Genomic DNA, 22,511 nt, shown 5'->3' with positions numbered 1-22,511 from the left:
CCAGTCTTTCAACATATGACAGTCCCGCCATTCCGGGAATTAACCTAGTAAACCTACGCTGCACGCCCTCAATAGCAATAATATCCTTCTTCAAATTTGGAGACCAAAACTGCACATAGTACTCCAGGTGTGGTCTCACTAAGGCCCTGTACAACTGCAGAAGGACCTCTTTGCTCCTATACTCAACTCCTCTTGTTATGAAGGCCAACATTCCATTGGCTTTCTTCACTGCCTGCTGTACCTGCATGCTTCCTTTCAGTGGCTGATGCACCAGGACACCCAGATCTCGTTGTACGTCCCCTTTTCCTAACTTGACACCATTCAGATAATAATCTGCCTTCTTATTCTTATCACACACTTATTCACATTAAACTGCATCTGCCATGCATCCGCCCACTCACACAACCTGTCCAAGTCACCCTGCAACCTCATAGCATCTTCCTCACAATTCACACTACCACCCAGCTTTGTATCATCTGCAAATTTGCTAACGTACTTTTAATCCCTTCATCCAAGTCACCTATTCCTTTTCTCCGGAGATGCTGCCTGACTCGCTGAGTTACTCCAGCATTTTGTGTCTATCTTTGGTGTAAACCAGCGCCTGCAGTTTCTTCCTGCACCCCCAAAATACCTTGCAGGGTTGGTCTGAAGCAAACCTCATGGGGGGGGGGGGGGGGGGGCGGTGAAGGTTGAATGCTTGGCTGAAGGGTTTGGCTTTCTGGAGCAATGTGCAGGAGGAGCCAGGGATGAGGCAGGCTATGGAGGGACTTTAAGGATTTGGCACAACTGCCAATGGTACAGCAGTTTAGTTTAGTTTAGTTTAGAGATACAGCGCGGAAACAGGCCCTTCGGCCCACCCAGTCCGCACCGTCCAGCGATCCCCGCACATTAACACTATCCTACACACACTAGGGACAATTTTTACATTTACCCAGTTAATTAACCTACATACCTGTACGTCTTTGGAGTGTGGAAGGAAACCAAAGTTCTCGGATAAAACCCACGTAGGTCACAAGGAGAACATACAAACTCCGTACAGACAAGCACCCATAGCCAGGATCGATCCCGTGTCTCTGGCACTGTAAGCACTATAAGGCAGCAACTCTACCGCTGTGCCACCATGCAACTCTACCACTGTGCCACCGTGCTGCCCAGTTAACACAGAGAGGGTCAAGAGGCAAGGGTTGGAGGGAAGGCTGTACCCCAGAGGGGCGTTGGAGATTGCAGGAAGAGGAAGGCTAACCAGGGCTCAGAGATGACAAACACAGGGTGGCACAGCGGGTTGAGCCACTACCTCACAGCACCAGAGACCCGGGTTTGATTATACACCTCAGATGCTGTCTGTGTGGAGTTTGCATGTTCTTGTCGCCACGTGGGTTTCCTCCAGATGCTCCGGTTTTCCTCCCACATCCTAAACATGCAGGTTTGTAGGTTAATTGGCCCCTGTAAATTGCCCCTGATGTGTAAGGAGTGGATGAGAAAGTGGGATAACATGGAACTAGTGTGAATGGATGATCGATGGTCGGTGTGGACCCGGTGGTGTATCAATCAATCAATCAAAACAAAATCAAGGCATTGCTTAAATCAATTACTGGGAGGGCTACAGGTGATGGTGAAACTGGACACATCTGGCACTAGGTTTATGGGTGGGGCTTTAAAGGGTGTGTTGTGGAGATGACAGAAGCACTGGTTAGTAGTTCAGGAGCAGCTGAGTTGAGGGGGGTGTAATAAAAGACAACAATCTTTGGCCAAGTGGGCTTGAAGGGCCAACATTCACAATCATCTCTGTACGCCACACGTGAAAATGCCACTTGCAATATTGAGCCACTTTTTTGTTCACCAAGAAAGGTGATCTTTCTCCATTAAATATTTAATATAGGGCATCTTCAAGAACAGCTGGATCTGATACGATATAAAATATGTATACAATCATGAGAGGAACAGATCGGGTAGACCAGAATAGGGGAATCAAGAAACAGAGGACATAGGTTTAAGGTGAGGGGGTAGGAATCTGAGGGGGGAACGTTTCCGTACAAAGGGTGGTGGGTGAATGGAACGAGCTGCCGGAGGAGGTAGTTGAGGCTGGGACTATTGTAATGTTTATAAAACAATTAGACAGATGCATGGATAGGACAGGTTTGGAGGGATATGGGCCAAACGCAGGCAGGTGGGGCTAGTGTAGATGGAGCATGTTGGTCTGTGAGGGCAAGTTGGGCTGAAGGGCCTGTTTTAAACACTGTATCACTCTATAACTCTCTATGATCTGATCAGCTAAAGTCTCCAGTATTTTTGGAAACAAGGTCCTTGCACAAGGGACACATCAGAGAATGACACATCCCTCCGGAACAATAACAAACAATTTGGTACATTGACAGCTATCTGCTGTTATCATTGAAAGGGCTGAGTGGCATCTCGAAGAATTTGTAGAACTACCTTCACTTTTGCATTAAAAACATTTAACTGTGTCAATATAAATCATACATTTTGATTATCAATAAGTACTAAAGCAGCCGATGTCCCTTCGCATCTCATTGGTGACACCAGGTAGGCACATACAAATATATTAAAGCTTAACCCTTTGAGAACAAACGGCATTTCTGCAGCTTTGCTGCAAAAGTGAACCAGTGACGTTTCAGGTCCTTTAGTGCGTAACTCGTGAGCCTGGCTCTGGACTCTCCAGACTGAACCTCTGCTCCACCTCAGTCTCACACACCCAGTGGAATCACAGTTGGTGCTTGAAGTCAGCTCGGCGAGCAACACGACAGCAGTGGCCAGAGGAGATGGCTGTTCCAGGACTGCCAGCCTCTGCCCTGGTACCAACACTGGCACAGTGACCCGTCATGCCGCCCACAGGACAAGTGCCCGGCAACACTCAGTCACTCATGTGACTCTTCAGTGTAGCAAGGAACTGCAGGTGCTGGTTTGTACCGAAGATAGACACAGAGTGCTGGAGTAATTCAGCAGGTTAGGCTGCATCTCTGGAGAAGTCTGACAAGGGTCTTGACCCAAAACGTCATCCGTCCGTTTTCTCCTGAGGTTGACTCTCCTGCTCACTCCCCAAGGGTAGGATTGGTGAAGACTCTGGCCAGATTCATGCTATATTTAAAAAGACACAAAGTGCTGCAGTAGCTCAGCGGGTCAGGCGGCATCTCTGGATGGGTGATGTTTCGGGTCGGGACCCTTCTTCATAAGTGATAGGAGCAGAATTAGACCATTCGGCCCATCAAATCTACTCTGCCATTCTATCACGGCTGATCCATCTCTCTCTCCAAACCCCAATCTCCTGCCTTCTCCCCATAACCTCTGACACCTGTACTAATCAAGAATTTACCTATCTCTGCCTTGAAAATATTCACTGACTTGACCTCCACAGCCTTCGGTGGCAAAGAATTACACAGATTCACCACCTCTGACTAAATAAATTCCTCCTCATCTCCTTCCTAATGAAACGTCCTGTAATTCTGAGGCTGTGACCTCTGGTCCTAGACTCTCCCACTAGTGGAAGCATCCTCTCCACATCCACTCTGTCCAGGCCTTCAAGTGTCCTGCCCATGAAACGTCAGCCATCCACGAGCAGCAGAGATGCTGCCCGGTCTGCTGAGTTACTCCAGCGCCTGGTGTCCATTGTGTATTAACCAGCATCTGTAGTTCCTTGTTTCTACACGTCATACTTCATTTAGATTGGGGTGCTCTCTTTTCAGTTGAAGGATTCTTTCCAGCATCCCATGCTCTTCTCTTCCCCTGGGTTACCAAGAGGCAAAGGTGCAAATCACCAGGTGAAAGGCAGGATAGTGCAAATCTGCCAGAGCTCCCCAGAATGAATGGGAGCAGCATAAAATCATTCAAGCAGCAAACAGACAGGTGAGAGGACAGGCCTGGCAACAACCGTGTGACCAGCACATGGGGCCGGTGCCGCGGAAAGAGACGGGCACAGCGGTGTTACAGCGGCCATCAGCGCAGGTGGGCCCAGCCGGTTCTCAAAGGGTATAAATTGCAAGGTGTGAAATCGGCCTGGTCAGATCCACACAGGGAGAGCAGCACTGTGAAAACATGTCCATTCACATTGTGTCAGAGCATTGTGTGCGTAGCCTGGCTTCACGCACGGCACGGGTCACGCTGGAGCCCCTGGGGAGAGGCGTTCAGGAGCAGCAACCGGGAAACCACAACTCTCACCTTCCCGACACACATCAACGAACAAGGCCAGTGACTTTAGCCACAGTCTAAATCTTTCCATAAAGCCGGCAAGTAGTAGATTCAAGCAGCTGAGACCGGTCTCTCCAAAGTTAGGTGCACTTTGATCAGTCACAAGTGGCCACATGACATCTGGTGTGATTGTACATCTAAAGCAGAGCTGTGGGTGGAAATAGATTAAATAAAAGCAGTGTTAAACGTGCAGCAGATACAGTAGCGGCTCCAAGATCAACTTTGTGAGGCCTGTTCCCACTCTACAGAGAAACATTCTCCCTATACAACATCCATTTCCAATCACCGCTCTCTGGGCTGCACTGCTCAAATCTGCAACTACAACAAAAATCACATTCCATTTACATCCACAACTTTCACGTGTCCACTTGGTCAATAAAACCAATAAAACCTTGGTCTTCCTTCCCTAAAGCACCAGACCATCTTTGTATAGGGGTTGCAAATCAACTGGAGCCAGTGACTGGCTTCAATCAGACAGGACCAGGAGGTGTGAGCAGAGGCTGGTGAATGGTGGGGTCAGTGGAGACAGACACTGCCTACTCTCCACATCAGTTCCCCCTCCACTGCCCTCGTGACTGGGTAAAGCCAGTCCAGTATTCATTCAGGATAAATACATCTCAGGATTGCACTGTAAATGCTCCTCGGTCGAGTATTAACTAACACTAGCGACTACTAGCAGCAGAAAGCCTATGCTGTACCCACGCTGTCTTAAACAAGTTAGCACAGCGAGTGCCTAAGATCTCAAGTCTTCAATTAAAAGTCTCTTTCTGATTGGTATCCACGAGGCTGCGCAGTGGGTGGCTGTCCTTACACCTTACACCAGGCACGGGCGATGGTTTCAGGCCCTGCAGCTGCCGAGTGGGGGTCCCAGCTGTGGCTCAGTACGGAGTGGAGCCTTCCCACTGAACGAGGTACTGGACGCTACCGTCCAGCGTCATCCTGCGGGCCAGGACGTGGAGCCTCTCTCCGCAGGCCAGCCTGCCTGCCGCGCCAAAGTAGCTGCTGATGGACGACTTGAGGTTGGAGATGGAGGTCTCATCATCACTCATGCTGTCAAAGGTGGGCACACTGTGGTAGTTATTATCCATCACTTGCTCCGCCCGGCCCACTCCGTTGGCTGTGCGTGTGTAGACGGCTTCCTTACGACTGTCTTTGGCGTTCAACAAGTATTCCATCGGCGCCTTTCTCTTTTGGCTCCCTGCCATCCTTCTGTGGGGCAGGAACACAGACCATCAGCGGAGTCAAAGTAACGCAGTGCAGGAACACACAGAGAGTTCCCAGGCTCCTCGATAATTGCCCAACACAGTGGAACCAGTGTAGGAAGGGACTGCAGATGCTGGACTACACCGAAGATAGACATAAAATGCTGGAGTAACTCAGCAGGACAGGTAGCATCTCTAGGGAAAACGAATAGGTGACGTTTCGGTAAGAAGAGTTTCGACCTATTCCTCCAGCATTTTGTGTCTATCTGCAGTGAGAACCTGCTTTCTGTGGGTTTCAACAACCTGAGACAAAAACAACAAACATTGGCAATGGGACATGGACAAATATGGATGATAAATTGGCTTCATGGAAGGAAGCAGAGGGTGATGGTGGAAGGTTGCTTCTCAGACGACAGTGACTACAGTGGTGTGCCTCAGGGTTCGGTGCTGGGCCCATTACTGTTTGTCACCTATATCGATGAGTTGGATGAGAATGTACAAGACATGGTTGGTCAATTTGCAGATGACACAAAAGTGGGTGGGATTGTAGATAGTGAAGATTGTTGTCAAAAAATGCAGCAGGATCTTGATCAGTTGGGGAGGTGGGCTGAGCAACAGCTGATGGAATTTAACACAGAGAAATGTGAGGTGTTGCATTTTGGGATCACTAACATGGGCAGAACTACACAGTGAATGGTAGGGCAATGGGGAGTGTTGTAGAGCAGGGGGGTCTAGGAGTGCAGGTGCATGGTTCCTTGAAGGTGGAGATAGTGTGGTCAAAAAAGCTTTTGGCACATTGGCCTTCATCAGTCACAGAAGTTGGGAGGTCATGTTGCAGTTGTATAAGACTTTGGTGAGGCCGCATTCAGAGTATTGTGTTCAGTTTTGGGCAAATACGTTATAGGAAAGATCTTGTGAAGCTAGAAAGGGTACAGAGAAGATTTACGAGGATGTTGCCAGGACTCGAACGTCTGAGCTACAGGGAGAGGTTGAGCAGGCTCGGGCTCTATACGTTGGAGCACAGGAGGATGAGGGGTGATCTTATGGAGGTGTATAAAATCATGAGAGGAATAGATCGGGTAAATGCACAGTCTCTTGCCCAGAGTGGGGGAATCAAGAACCAGAGGTTTAGGGTGAGGGGGGAAAGATGTAATATGTCTGAGGGGTAACGTTTTCACATAGAGGGTGGTGGATGTATGGAACGAGCTGCCAGGGAGATAATTGACACATACTATTGCAACGTTTAAGAAACAGTTAGACAGGTACATGGAAAGGACAGGTTTAGAGGGGAATGGGGCAAACGCAAGCAGGTGGGACTAGTGAAGATGGGACATGTTGTTCGGTGTGGGCAAGTTGGGTTGAAGAGCCTGTTTCCACGCTGTATCACTCTATGACTCTAAGTTAGCAGAAACGCTTTAGCTCTCACCGGGAGTCTCCAGGGGAACTTGTTGAGGCAGATCCAGATGTGCTTGCGGCATCTGTCGAATCCAGGTCCACACTGAAGCTCTCCTCCGAGTGATCGCTGAAACTGGGACGGAAAGTAGTCTTTAGCTTTAGAAAGTAGCCCGGATGTAGGGTATAAGTTGCAGCAGGAGTTAAAACTGGCATGTAACAAAGGTAATGCCACTGTGGTGATGGGGATTTCAATATGCAGGTAGACTGGGAAAATCATGTTGGTTCTGGACCCCAAGAAAGAGAGTTTGTAGAGTGCCTCCGAGATAGATTCTTAGAGCAGCTTGTAATGGAGCCTACCAGAGAAAAGGCAATTCTGGATTTAGTGTTGTCCAATGAACCAGATTTGATAAGAGAACTTGAGGTAAAGGAACAGCTTGGAGGTAGTGATCATAATATGATTAGTTTTAATCTGCAATTTGAGAAGGAGAAGGTTAAATCGTCAGTGTTGCAGTTGAACAAAGGGGACCATGAAGACATGAGAGAGGAGCTGGCCAAGGTCGACTGGAAGGGGATCTTAGCAGGAATGATGGTGAAACAGCAATGGCAGGAATTTCTGGGCATAATCCGGAAGACGCAGGATCATTTCATTCCAAAGCGGAAGAAAGATTGTAAGGGGAGTAGGAGGCAACTGTGGCTGACAAGGGAAGTTAGGGATAGAATAAAACTAAAAGAAAAGATGTATAACACAGCAAAGAGCATCAGGAAGCCAGAAGATTTGGAAAATTTCAAAGGACAACTGAAGGTAACAAAACGGGCAATACGGGCTGAAATGACGAAGTACGAGGGGAAGCTGGCCAAGAATATAAAGAAGGACAGTAAAAGCTTCTTTAGATATGTTGAGAAAAAAGAGTAGCAAAGACAAATGTGAGTCCCTTGAAGGCAGACACGGGTGAAATTATTATGGGTAACAAGGAAATGGCAGAAGAGTTGAACAGGTACTTCGGATCTGTCTTAACTAAGGAAGACACAAACAATCTCCCAGATGTACTGGAGGACAGAGGATCTAGGAGGATAGGGGAACTGAAAGAAATTTTCATTAGGCGAGAAATAGTATTGCGTAGACTAATGGGACTGAAGGTTGATAAATCCCCAGGGCCTGATGGTCTGCATCCCAGGGTACTCAGAGAGGTGGCTCTAGAAACAGTGGATGCATTGGTGATAATTTTCCAATGTTCAATAGATTCAGGATCAGTTCCTGTGGATTGGAGGATAACTAATAGACAATAGACAATAGATAATAGATGCAGGAGTAGGCCATTCGGCCCTTCGAGCCAGCACCACCATTCAATGTGATCATGGCTGATCATTCTCAATCAGTTCCTGCCTTCTCCCCATACCCCTGACTCCGCTATCCTTAAGAGCTCTATCTAGCTCTCTCTTGAATGCATTCCGAGAACTAGCCTCCACTGCCTTCTGAGGCAGTGAATTCCACAGATTTACAACTCTCTGACTGAAAATGTTTTTCCTCATCTCCGTTCTAAATGGCCTACCCCTTATTCTTAAACTGTGGCCCCTGGTTCTGGACTCCCCCAACATTGGGAACATGTTTCCTGCCTCTAACGTGTCCAACCCCTTAATAATCTTGCATGTTTCGATAAGATCCCCTCTCATCCTTCTAAATTCCAGTGTATACAAGTCTAGTCGCTCCAGTCTTTCAACATATGACAGTCCCGCCATTCCGGGAATTAACCTAGTAAACCTACGCTGCATGCCCTCAATAGCAAGAATATCCTTCCTCAAATTTGGAGACCAAAACTGCACACAGTACTCCAGGTGCGGTCTCACTAGGGCCCTGTACAACTGCAGAAGGACCTCTTTGCTCCTATACTCAACTCCTCGTTATGAAAGCCAACATTCCATTGGCTTTCTTCACTGCCTGCTGTACCTGCATGCTTCCTTTCAGTGACTGATGCACTAGGTCACACAGATCTCGTTGTACGTCCCCTTTTCCTAACTTGACACCATTCAGATAATAATCTGCCTTCCTATTCTTACCACCAAAGTGGATAACCTCCCACTTACCCACATTAAACTGCATCTGCCATGCATCTGCCCACTCAATCAACCTGTCCAGGTCACCCTGCAACCTCCTAGCATCCTATTCGCAGTTCACACTGCCACCCAGCTTTGTGTCATCTGCAAACTTGCTAGTGTTACTTCTAATTCCTTCATCCAAATCATGAATATAAATGGCAAATAGTTGCGGCCCCAACACCAAGCCTTGCGGCACTCCACTCGCCACTGCCTGCCATTCTGAAAAGGACCCGTTTACTCCTACTCTCTGCTTCCTGTCTGCCAACCAATTCTCTATCCATGTCAACACCCTACCCCCTATACCACATGCTCTAATTTTTCACCCAGAGAGTTGTGAATTTGTGGAATTCTCTGCCACAGAGAGCAGTGGAGGCCAAATCACTGGATGAATTTAAGAGTTATATAGAGCGCTTAGATTGAGTAGGATCGAGAGATTTAGGGAGAAATTGGGCACAGGTTACTGATTGTGGATGATCAGCCATGATCACAATGAATGGCTGTGCTGACTCGAAGGGCTGAATGGCCTCTTCCTGCACCTATTTTCTATGTTTAGTCAGAGGGTGGTGAATATGCAGAATTCATTGCCACAGAAGGCTGTGGAGGCCATCAATGGATATTTTTAGAGCAGAGATAGATAGATTCTTGATTAGTACAGATGTCAACGGATATGGGGAGAAGGCAGGAGAATGGGGTTAGGAGGGAGAGATAGATCAGCCATGATTGAATGGTGAAGTACTCTTGATGGGCTGAATGGCCTAATTCTGCTCCTAAATCTCATGAACTGATGATGGTCTTTGTTTCAAGGGATGTAAGTGATATCCAACCAGTGTGGTATACCATAACAACTGCACCTTTTGGATTTGATTGCTGGCCCTCCTGCTCTGGAATGTTTCTGGGACATGTTACGACCTCTGGGATTCTGCTCATATCACTTATGAACTTTTGACAAGAAGGAGCTGAAGTCTGGGAGGGGAGGTAGCCAATGGGCTTTGTGGTCGGCAGTGGTGACAGTGGGCGTCAGGACCCAGTGTCACTGGATGCTTTGCAGCACTGGCAATGCCAATGTCTATTGCCCACCCCTGTTACACCAAGCGGCCTAATCAACGGGTGGCACAGAGGGTGGGCCTGGCCTCAACTACACACTGGACCCACACTGCTAACGGTGGCAGAAATGGGCGAGAAATGGGTGGTAGAGTTGCTGCCTTACAGCGCCAAAGACCCGGGTTCAATCCTGACTACGAGTGCTGTTTGTACGGAGTTTGTACGTTCTCCCTGTACGACATAAATTAATGTACAGGGATCACTGGTCGGCATAGACTTGGTGGGCCGAAGGGCCTGTTCTCCTGCTGTATCTCTAAACCAAACAATGTTTTCCTGCATGGCGAGTGAGCCAGCACAGGTTTTCTTTGTGCTCATCCTCACTCCCCTGACTGGTCGCATCATGTCCTGACACGGCAACTCTCCAACACACACAAAGGCAAGAGGCTGCAGACAGTAGTGGACTCGGCCCGGTCCATCAAGGCCACAGCCCCTCCCCACCATTGACAGCGTCTACACCAGGTGCTGCCTCAAGGGGGCGGCATCTGTCATCAATGATCCCCACCATCCAGGCCGTGCCCTCTTCTCACTGCCACCCTCCCTCGGGCAGGAGGTACACAAGCCTGAAGTGCCACGCCACCAGGCTCAGGAACAGACACTTGCAGAGGTCCTTGACCTGCACAACCCGAACCCTGCCTCAGCAACAGAAAATCACAGCTCTCCTCTTGCACTACCCGAGACTTCTTATCTAATCATGCTTTTCCAATGAAGATAGACACAAAGTGCTGGAATAACTCAGCAGGTCAGGCAGCATCTCTGGAGAAAAAGGATGGGTAACGTTTTGGGTCGGAACCCTTCTTCTGAAAATCTTCGACCAGTCCTTTTTCTCCAGAGATACTGCCTGTCCCGCTGAGTTACTCCAGCACTTTGTGTCCATCTTCGGTATAAACCAGCAGCTGCAGTTTCTTCGTATACGTGCCTTTCCACTAATGTCTTGTGTCTTCTTTTAGAGCTTTATGTGTAATTTATAAATAATTTGTTTATGTGTGTGTTTGGAAGTCATTGAATGGAGCTAAAGAGACAGACAGCACGGAAACAGGCCCTTCGGCCCAACTCGCCCATGTTGACCAGGATACCCCATCTAAGCAAGTTCTGTTTGCTTGTGTTAGGCCCACATCCCTTTGTGCGTGTTGTCCGAGTGTATGTGCCTATGGTGCTGCTGCCAGCAGGATTTTTCATTGTACCTGCACCTTACTGTACTTGTGCTTATGACAATAAACCTGAGCTTGAAACTTAAGACGAGCAATCCTTATTTCAAATTACTAAGGGAATTTAAATTCCACTCCTGCCCTGCTGGGATTTGAACTCAGGTCTCTAGACTGTTGGTCCATTCCTCTGCTGTACTCTACAGGGAGGTGAAGCCCTGTGTCGCCACCATGGCAGTGGCCATCAATAGACAATAGACAATAGGTGCAGGAGTAGGCCATTCAGCCCTTCGAGGCCAGCACCGCCATTCAATGCGATCATGGCTGATCACTCTCAATCAGTACCCCGTTCCTGCCTTCTCCCCATACCCCCTCACTCCGCTATCCTTAAGAGCTCTATCCAGCTCTCTCTTGAAAGCATCCAACGAACTGGCCTCCACTGCCTTCTGAGGCAGAGAATTCCACACCTTCACCACTCTCTGACTGAAAAAGTTCTTCCTCATCTCCATTCTAAATGGCCTACCCCTTATTCTTAAACTGTGGCCTCTTGTTCTGGACTCCCCCAACATTGGGAACATGTTTCCTGCCTCTAATGTGTCCAATCCCCTAATTATCTTATATGTTTCAATAAGATCCCCCCTCATCCTTCTAAATTCCAGTGTATACAAGCCCAATCGCTCCAGCCTTTCAATAGACAATAGACAATAGACAATAGGTGCAGGAGTAGGCCATTCAGCCCTTCGAGCCAGCACCGCCATTCAATGCGATCATGGCTGATCACTCTCAATCAGTACCCCGTTCCTGCCTTCTCCCCATACCCCCTCACTCCGCTATCCTTAAGAGCTCTATCCAGCTCTCTCTTGAAAGCATCCAACGAACTGGCCTCCACTGCCCTCTGAGGCAGAGAATTCCACACCTTCACCACTCTCTGACTGAAAAAGTTCTTCCTCATCTCCGTTCTAAATGGCCTACCCCTTATTCTCAAACTGTGGCCCCTTGTTCTGGACTCCCCCAACATGGCTGATCACTCTCAATCAGTACCCCGTTCCTGCCTTCTCCCCATACCCCCTCACTCCGCTATCCTTAAGAGCTCTATCCAGCTCTCTCTTGAAAGCATCCAACGAACTGGCCTCCACTGCCCTCTGAGGCAGAGAATTCCACACCTTCACCACTCTCTGACTGAAAAAGTTCTTCCTCATCTCCGTTCTAAATGGCCTACCCCTTATTCTCAAACTGTGGCCCCTTGTTCTGGACTCCCCCAACATTGGGAACATGTTATCTGCCTCTAATGTGTCCAATCCCCTAATTATCTTATATGTTTCAATAAGATCCCCCCTCATCCTTCTAAATTCCAGTGTATACAAGCCCAATCGCTCCAGCCTTTCAACATACGACAGTCCCGCCATTCCGGGAATTAACCTAGTGAACCTACGCTGCACGCCCTCCATAGCAAGAACATCCTTCCTCAAATTTGGAGACCAAAACTGCACACAGTACTCCAGGTGCGGTCTCACCAGGGCCCGGTACAACTGTAGAAGGACCTCTTTGCTCCTATACTCAACCCCTCTTGTTACGAAGGCCAACATTCCATTGGCTTTCTTCACTGCCTGCTGAACCTGCATGCTTCCTTTCATTGACTGATGCACTAGGACACCCAGATCTCGTTGAACTCCCCCTCCTCCTAACTTGACACCATTCAGATAATAATCTGCCTTTCTATTCTTACTTCCAAAGTGAATAACCTCACACTTATCTACATTAAACTGCATCTGCCATGTATCCGCCCACTCACACAACCTGTCCAAGTCACCCTGCAGCCTTATTGCATCTTCCTCACAATTCACACTACCCCCCAACTTAGTATCATCTGCAAATTTGCTAATGGTACTTTTAATCCCTTCGTCTAAGTCATTAATGTATATCGTAAATAGCTGGGGTCCCAGCACCGAACCTTGCGGTACCCCACTGGTCACTGCCTGCCATTCCGAAAGGGACCCATTTATCCCCACTCTTTGCTTTCTGTCTGTCAACCAATTTTCTATCCATGTCAGTACCCTACCCCCAATACCATGTGCCCTAATTTTGCCCACTAATCTCCTATGTGGGACCTTGTCGAAGGCTTTCTGAAAGTCGAGGTACACCACATCCACTGACTCTCCCTTGTCAATTTTCCTAGTTACATCCTCAAAAAATTCCAGTAGATTTGTCAAGCATGATTTCCCCTTCGTAAATCCATGCTGACTCGGAATGATCCCGTTACTGCTATCCAAATGCTCAGCAATTTCGTCTTTTATAATTGACTCCAGCATCTTCCCCACCACTGATGTCAGACTAACTGGTCTATAATTACCCGTTTTCTCTCTCCCTCCTTTCTTAAAAAGTGGGATAACATTTGCTATCCTCCAATCCACAGGAACTGATCCTGAATCTATAGAACATTGAAAAATGATCTCCAATGCTTCCACTATTTCTAGAGCCACCTCCTTAAGTACTCTGGGATGCAGACCATCAGGCCCTGGGGATTTATCAGCCTTCAGTCCCATCAGTCTACCCAAAACCATTTCCTGCCTAATGTGGATTTCCTTCAGTTCCTCCATCACCCTAGGTTCTCCGGCCCCTAGAACATTTGGGAGATTGTGTGTATCTTCCTCAGTGAAGACAGATCCAAAGTAACGGTTTAACTCGTCTGCCATTTCTTTGTTCCCCATAATAAATTCCCCTGCTTCAACTTACGACAGTCCCGCCATTCCGGGAATTAACCTAGTGAACCTACGCTGCACGCCCTCCATAGCAAGAATATCCTTCCTCAAATTTGGAGACCAAAACTGCACACAGTACTCCAGGTGCGGTCTCACCAGGGCCCGGTACAACTGTAGAAGGACCTCTTTGCTCCTATACTCAACTCCTCTTGTTACGAAGGCCAACATTCCATTGGCATTCTTCACTGCCTGCTGTACCTGCATGCTTCCTTTCATTGACTGATGCACTAGGACACCCAGATCTCGTTGAACTCCCCCTCTTCCTAACTTGACACCATTCAGATAATAATCTGCCTTTCTATTCTTACTTCCAAAGTGAATAACCTCACACTTATCTACATTAAACTGCATCTGCCATGTATCCGCCCACTCACACAACCTGTCCAAGTCACCCTGCAGCCTTATTGCATCTTCCTCACAATTCACACTACCCCCCAGCTTAGTATCATCTGCAAATTTGCTAATGGTACTTTTAATCCCTTCGTCTAAGTCATTAATGTATATCGTAAATAGCTGGGGTCCCAGCACCGAACCTTGTGGTACCCCACTGGTCACTGCCTGCCATTCCGAAAGGGACCCATTTATCCCCACTCTTTGCTTTCTGTCTGTCAACCAATTTTCTATCCATGTCAGTACCCTACCCCCAATACCATGTGCCCTAATTTTGCCCACTAATCTCCTATGTGGGACCTTGTCGAAGGCTTTCTGAAAGTCGAGGTACACCACATCCACTGACTCTCCCCTGTCAATTTTCCTAGTTACATCCTCAAAAAATTCCAGTAGATTTGTCAAGCATGATTTCCCCTTCGTAAATCCATGCTGACTCGGAATGATCCCGTTACTGCTATCCAAATGCTCAGCAATTTCGTCTTTTATAATTGATTCCAGCATCTTCCCCACCACTGATGTCAGACTAACTGGTCGATAATTACCCGTTTTCTCTCTCCCTCCTTTCACCGCCCTCCCTGTGAGGTACTGCAAGGATGAAGCCGCAGGGTTTGTGTGTGTACCTGCTGCCGTGGCATCAATCACTTGTCCTCGGCCTCAATGCGGACCCGTGCCATCAATGGGCTCCGGGAAGTCCTGGTCCAAGGTGGTACGGTGGCGCAGCGGTAGAGTTGCTGCCTTCCAGCGCCAGAGACCCCGGTTCAATCCTGACTACGGGTGCTGTCTGTAGGGAGTTTGTACGTTCTCCCCGTAACCGCGTGGGATTTCTCTGGGAGCTCCGGTTTCCTCCCATACTCCAAAGACCGAGAGCTTTGTAGGTTAATTGGCTTCTGTAAATAGTCCCTCGTGTGGAGGATAGTGCTAGTGCACAGAGTGGTCGCTGGTAACGTAAAATATAAATTGTCCCGAGTGTATATCATAGTGCTAGTGTACGGGGTGATCGCTAGTCAGCATGGACCTACTGGGCTGAAGGGCCTGTTCCCGCGCTGTATCTCTGCAGTCTAATGACAGAGCAGTCAGTAGCAGGAGATGCCTGTACCTGCTTAGGGTGGCAACTCTACAGTTGGAACTTACTCACCTTTTCAAACTCTGGATGTCGTCCATTGTAAAGTCAAATATGTTGGCCAAGTGGTAGCTCGTGCTCTCAGCTGTTGAGAAATCGCTCTGCGATGGAACAAATGAACCATAAGCAACAATTAATGTGTTACTTGCAAATTAACATTATAACACTCAGAATTCTAAAACGCGTCACCAATGTGCAATCTCAGCTTCCTTCAATGCACAGTGACCATCACTTTTTGTTAACAACATCATGCAAGCACAGTGGTGCAGTGGTAAAGCTTCTGCCTCAGCGGTTTGATCCTGACCTCGGGTGCTGTCTGTGTGGAGTTTGCGCGTTCTCCCTGTGACCGCGTGGGTTTCCCCAGTGCTCCGATTTCCTCCCACATTCCAAAGTCGTGTGGATTTGTAGGTTAATTGGCCCTCGGAAAAATTGCGCCCAAGTGTGTAGGGAGTGGATGAGAAAATGGGATAATATAGAACGAGTGGGAATGGGTAATGGATGGATAGCAAGGGCCCAAGAGCCTGTTTCCATGCTGTATCTCTAAACTCAACTAAATCTGGCAATGGGACTAAAGTCTTTACTTTTGGGATACATCGCAGAAACAGTCCCTTCAGCCCACCGAGTCCACGCCAACCAGTGATCGCCTCGTACACTAACACTATCCTACACTGGAGACTATTTACAATGTTATCAAAGCCAATTAACCCACAAACCTGTCATTTTTTGGAGTGTGGGAGGGAACTGGAGCCACAGGGAGAACGTACAAACTTCGTACAGACAACCATGGTGAGGATTGAACCTGGGTCTCTGGCGCTGTGAGGCAGCAACTCTACTGCTGCACCACCGTGCCACCCGTTGTCCCTGGAATAACTCTGGGTAATCACTGCATCTGAGGGATTGTTGATAGAAATGACAGAGATTGTCACCAGTTCCTGTCACCTCTGGAGTCTGTGATTCAGGAGGGGAGCACTCGCGCGCACGCACGCACACACCTGGAGTAACTCAATGGGTCAGGCAGCATCTCTAGAGAACAAGGACAGGTGACATTTCGGGTCAAGCCCCATCTTCAGGATTGTCCCAGGAAGCAGGACCGGCTCGGCAACACAGACCAACGACGGAGGACCAGGCCGGTGGGCCCGGCACACCTGCCATGGGCTCAAACTCAGCCCTGAGCCACCTGAGGGCGAGGAGGGGCCATTGACAGCGAGGAGGGGCCGAAGGGACCCAAGGGCGAGGAGGGACCTGAGAGGGGGTGGACCGTCAAGAACGAGGAGGAACCCACAAGCTTTGGGGACCATCGAGAACAAGGTGGACCCTGGAGAACAATGGGGGGACTGGGTGGAGGGGCCGGTGAGAATGAAGGGAGACCCCCCCGGCTGGGGGGGTTGCAGGTACAGGCAGAGGATGGGACTGTTCGGGGAACTTTTGTAACTCTGTCTGTGCCAGAAGCGTGGCAACATGTGTGTACTGCTCGTCGAGGTCTGCTGCATGATTTCACCGGGTTGTGTGCAAACCAAACCCAGGTACATGAGACAATACGGTATCATCGAGGCATCGATCGTCAGTGCACAGTGCCTAGGGTTCATGACCCCAGGTGAGTGACTGACCTTTGGCACAGCATCCTGCAGAAACCAGCTCGACTTCCTGTTCCTCCGGCCCCACTTCAGCGGCAGCTGTGGCCGGCGAGGCTGCGGGACATCTGGCAGCGGCCTGTGGAACAACGCACAGAGCATCGGCATGTACACACGCAACACTACAACACAAAGCATGCGCCAAATGCACAGCAGGTCAGTCAGCATCTGTGGAGGGAGGAATGGAGTCAATGCTTTAGGACAACAACCCCGGCAGAACTAGAAACGCGATTTAATCAGGGAGTGAGATTTGGTCAATGCTCGAACTGACTAAAGAAGGGAATCAGAAAACATTAAGGGTAAGCAAAGTGGAAGAGACAAACTCACATTGGAGACTGGAACACAGCTTCAAGGTGCTCTTTGCTTGAGACAAGTGACAGGCAGGTAAAAGCAGAAAACAAGTTCAGAAGAGCAGAATTAGGCCATTCAGTCCATCAAGTCTACAACACCATTCAATCATAGCTGATCTATCTTTCCTTCTCAACCCCATTCTCCTGCCTTTGCCCCATCACCCCCGACACCCTTATTAATCAGGAATCTGTCAATCTGCGCCTTAAAAATACCCAATGACTGTGGCAATTAATTCCACAGATTCATCACCCTCTGACTAAAGAAATTCCTCATCATCTCCTTTCTAAAGATACATCCGTTCATTCTGTGGCCTCTGGTCCTAGACTCTCCCACTAGTGGAAACATCCTCGCCACATCCACTCTATCCAGGCCTTTCACTATTTGGTAATTTTCAATGAGGTTCTCCCAGTTGCAATGAGGTCCTCCTCATTTTTGTGTGTGAGAACAGTTTAGCAAAACTCTCTGAATCTCGTCAGATGTTATAAGGACATGTGGCAGGAGTAGAATTAGGCCATTCGGCCCATCAAGTCTACTCCACCATTCAATCATGGCTGATCTATCTCTCCCTCCTAACCCTATTCTCCTGCCTTCTCCCCATAACCTCTGACACCTGTACTAATTCAGAATCTATCTATCTCTGCCTTAAAAATACCCACTGACAGCCTCCACTGCCTACTGTGGCAATGAATTCCACAGATTCACCCCCCTCTGACTAAAGACATTTCCCATCATCCTAAAAGAACGTCCTGTAATTCTGAGGCTATCTCTAGTCCGGGACTCTCCCACTAGTGGAAACATCCTCTCCACATCCACTCTATCCAGGCCTTTCACTATTCTATACATTTCAATGAGGTCCCACCCTCATCCTTCTAAACTCCAGCGAGTACAGGCCCAGTGCTGACAAACGCTGATCATATGTTAATCCACTCATTCCTGGGGTCATTCTTGTAAACCTCCTCTGGATCCTCTCCAGAGCCAGCACATCCTTCCTCAGACATGGTGCCCAAAATTGCGCAATATTCCAAATGCGTCCTTACTTGCACCTTAGAGCCTCAACATTACACCTGTTACACCTCCCAAGCTGTGAGATGGCTGGATGGAACGCCAAGATTTCCACCGTTAACGGTACACGAGCTGAAACAGTTCTTGATGCAATAACAACAAACGATGAATGGTTTCACCATCAATGCAGCTGCCAAACGCAGCCTGGGTTTTCCCTGATCAGACGTGTTCCCTGGATTAGCAGTTCATGCAGCATAAACGTACACAGTACTCACCCATATTTCGGTGCGAACACCAAGACGTTTTTTCCTCGTCTCTTGATCTCGTTGGAAGTGTGATGGGTCAGCTGGCCGATGTTGTCGGGCAGAATCACATTGGGCGGGACTGGCGGCACTCGAGTACGGAGACGGAAAATACATTTCTTCTTCTTAATTTCTTTACCACAGATAAATCTGCAACACGACAGATAAGGACGTTGAACACATCTTTATCAGCATTATCTGGTTCCCTATCATTGGGTTCAAGTCTACAGCACTAATTAAATCGCAGTCTTTGAAAGCAAAACCCTCGAGTCTTTGGATCCTACAAAATCCCATCAAAAACCATCCCTGACACAGGGGAAACATGCCCACATACATCACAGCGTGCTCGACATTCTTCTCACATAATCATGTAGACAGGGGTTTCAAGAAGGCTTTCTGTACATTGTCCTTCATCACTCAGGTACCGAGTACAGAATGTGCAGAAAGGAACTGCAGATGCTGGTTTCTACTGATGATGGACAAAAAGTGCTGCAGTAACTCAGCGGGTCAGGCAGCATCTCAGGAGAGAAGGAATGGGTGACACTTTCAATCCTTCGTCAGATTGAAAGATAGGGGTGAGTGAGGTGGGCAGGCAAGGAAAGGTCAGAACAATAGATGACCTCAGGAAGGGTGGAGCCCAGACTGATAAATGTCACCTATTCCTTTTCTCCAGAGATGCTGCCTGACGCGCAGGGTTATTCCAGCACTTTGTGTCTTTCTTAGGTATAAACCGGCATCTGCAGTTCCTTCCTACTCATGTAGATTACAGCTGCTACAGACAGGTGCCACAGGAGATTTAGTTTAGTTTAGAGAGACAGGGCCAAAACAGGCCTTTCGATCAACCGAGTTTGTGCCAACCAGCGACCCGTGCGCACTAACACTATCCTATACACACTAGGGACAATGTGCTTTTCCCAAGGTAGACACAAAATGCTGGAGTAACTCAGCAGGTCAGGCAGCATCTCAGGAGAGAAGGAATGTGTGACGTTTCGGGTCGAGACCCTTCTTCAGACTGATGTCAGGGGAGGGGGCGGGACAAAGATAGGATGTCGTTGGAGACAGGAAGACAGTGGGAGAACTGGGAAGGGGGAGGGGAAAGAGAGGGACATTTTCCTACTCCAGAGACCCTGACCTCGGGTGCTGTCTGTGTGGCATTTGCATGTTCTCCCTGTAACCACGTGGGTTTCCTCTGGATGCTCTCATCCTAAAGACATGTGGATATGTACGTTAATTGGCCTCTGTAAAATTGCCCCGAATGTGTAGGGACTGGATGGAAAAGTAGATGAGACAGTATATTGGATGAGAAAGTGGAATAACATGGAACTAGTGTGAATGTGTTGGCATGGTTGGCAAATCAAAATAAAAGGACACAAACACTCCATTCTCAATTTTGCATTTAACCCTTGGCTTGGGACCAAACAATAATCCCTGGTCTCCACCACAGTCCAGAGTAACAGTTCCAATTCCACAACACCCATCCTTATGACTTCTGCAAAAACAGCTGCAGATTGAATCTAGCGTTGATCACAGGAGACATTGCATAGTGCCAATGCAGATAGATTCAGAACCAGCTAGCTGCTGCTGACAGGACAGATGCTGGCAACTTTTACAGGAGGAATTCCTGCTGGATTGATGTTATTGAATTGTCTAATGTCACTGTAAAAAGCAGATCCTAAAGGGAGAGGTGCTCCTTGAGTGGGCGGCAGGGTGGTGCAGTGGGTAGAGCTGCTGCCTTACAGCACCAGAGACGCGGGTTCCATCCTGACTACGGGTGCAGTCTGCACGGAGTTTGTACATTCTCTCCGTGACCGTGTGGGTTTTCTCCGGGTGCTCCAGTTTCCTCCCAAGATGTACAAGTTTGAAGGTTTATTGGCTTTGGTGAAAATTGTAAATTGTCCCTAGTGTGCAGGATAGTGTTAGTGTATGGGGTGATTGCTGCTCGGTGTGGACTCGGTGGTCTGAAGGATCCGTTTCCACACTGCATCTCTAAACTAAACTGATCTATGCTACACACTTGGAGTACAGTTTCCCCATGGGTTTTACACGCTGAATTCAAGCCCCTTAAGAAACATCCAAACTCAATTTTATTGACAACGTTTTCATGTGCAATGGGGTGGCATGTAAGAAACTTTTGGATAGTAACATGGATTTGCAGGGAATGGAGGAATATGGATTTTGTGGTTAAGAATAAGGGGTAGGCCATTTAGAGCGGAGATGAGGAATAACTTTTTCAGTCAGAGTTGTAAATCTGTGGAATTCTCTGCTTCAGAAGGCAGTGGAGGCCAATTCTCTGAATGCTTTCAAGAGAGAGCTAAGTAGAGCTCTTAAAGATAGCAGAGTTAGGGGGTATGGGGAGAAGGCAGGAACGGGGTACTGATTGTGAATGATCAGCCATGATCACATTGAATGGCGGTGCTGGCTCGAAGGGCCGAATGGCCTACTCCTGCACCCCTATTGTCTATTGTGTAGAGAGATAAGAGTTGGTCTTGACATTGTGGGCTGAAGGGCCTGTTCCTGTGTTGTTGCTGCTCACAGCAACAGTGAGAAGACAAAACACCAGGATGTAATAGATGCTGCACTTGGGCTACGTTCATCAGAATGTTCTCACAAAACCAGCGTCATGAAATGCAGGTTTTTCCCACTTGACTGAATTGTAAAACACAAGACAGGATCTCACCGGCTTTTATAGCTGTTTAACGCATTCAGGAGATGCTGCTTCCGTTCTAGCATGGCGGTCTCAGTCAGCTGGAGAGAAATAAGACCAATTATTCATTCCAGAACACTGGACATCTCTGTAACAGTATCTCCTCTGCCTAAATTGGAAAAAGGGTTGAGCTCTACTTTAACATCTGCCGATCAACCACTCACCACTAAATATCAATTATAACTCTGGTATGGTAGAGTCAGAGTCATACAGCACAGAAACAGGCCCAACTCGACCATGCCGACCAAGATCACCCATCTAAGCTAGTTCCAGTTGCCCACATTTGGCTCATATCCAACTGAAACATCCTACCACCAACTAGGGAGCAGTCCTGAGCTAGCATCTACCTTATTGGAGACCCTTGGACTATCTTTGATCGGACTTTACTGGACTTTTATCTTGCACTAAACGTTATTCACATTATTGTCTTTACTGTGTATCTGGATGGCCTGATTGCAATCATGTATTGTCTTTCTGCTGACTGGTTCGCATGCACCTAAAACTTGTAATCAATTTTCTTTTGAGCCTGAAAGTAAAAAGAAAGGTTCCTGATAGAGACAGACAGTGTGGGCTATTCTTACTGTTCTATGTTCTGTGATCATGAACAGAGGCTGTTCCTCAAACATTTGTTGGAGTTGTCACACAGTGAAGATCCATTGTCTTCCTTGATGGATGGGAATTGATACACTGTAAACGGCTCGATTGTAATCATGTATTGTCTTTCTGCTGACTGGTTAGCACGCAATAAAAGCTTTTCACTGTACCTCGGCACACGTATTATAATCTAAACTCATATCCCTCTAAACCTTTCCTATTCATGGTCTTCCTATTTTCTCCACTCGGTTAAGGAAGTGAATACTTTACTGCCACCCAATGTGTTGACTTTGCAAACTTGAAACCAAATGGGGAAAATTTGTCTCAGTAGTTGACTTTAAAATCTGATTATAGCTGGGAATTTGTGCTGTGAAAACCTCTACAAAAGGTCCATGGGGCCAGACATTCTCAATGGCCATTCCTTTTACATTTAAGATCATTGCTGTGGCATTTCCCGGTGTGCAAGAGACCCGGGTTTGATCTTGAATACGATGTAGTCCGTACGGAGTTTGTAGATTCTC

General features: G+C 47.9%; 1 protein-coding gene across 1 annotated transcript in view; it reads right to left on the bottom strand.

The window, feature by feature from the left end:
• Positions 1 to 721: 721 nt before the first annotated feature.
• The window catches only part of phf19 (PHD finger protein 19), a 65,766-nt gene continuing 43,976 nt past the window's right edge, over positions 722 to 22,511 (bottom strand). Inside the window, exons 10-15 of the mRNA XM_078426162.1 lie at positions 21,370 to 21,437; positions 18,666 to 18,842; positions 17,014 to 17,116; positions 15,422 to 15,507; positions 6,832 to 6,933; positions 722 to 5,412 (exon numbers count right to left, since the gene is read on the bottom strand). Of these exons, the coding sequence (XP_078282288.1) occupies positions 5,082 to 5,412; positions 6,832 to 6,933; positions 15,422 to 15,507; positions 17,014 to 17,116; positions 18,666 to 18,842; positions 21,370 to 21,437 (867 nt within the window). The 3' untranslated portion in view covers positions 722 to 5,081. The remainder of the gene's footprint in view (positions 5,413 to 6,831; positions 6,934 to 15,421; positions 15,508 to 17,013; positions 17,117 to 18,665; positions 18,843 to 21,369; positions 21,438 to 22,511) is intronic.

This window comes from Rhinoraja longicauda, chromosome 31 (genome assembly GCF_053455715.1).
Source record: "Rhinoraja longicauda isolate Sanriku21f chromosome 31, sRhiLon1.1, whole genome shotgun sequence".
Classification (NCBI taxonomy): Eukaryota; Metazoa; Chordata; class Chondrichthyes; order Rajiformes; family Arhynchobatidae; genus Rhinoraja; species Rhinoraja longicauda.
The sequence above is the reverse complement of the archived record's forward strand: the minus strand, read 5'-3'. Positions and strand labels throughout refer to the sequence as shown.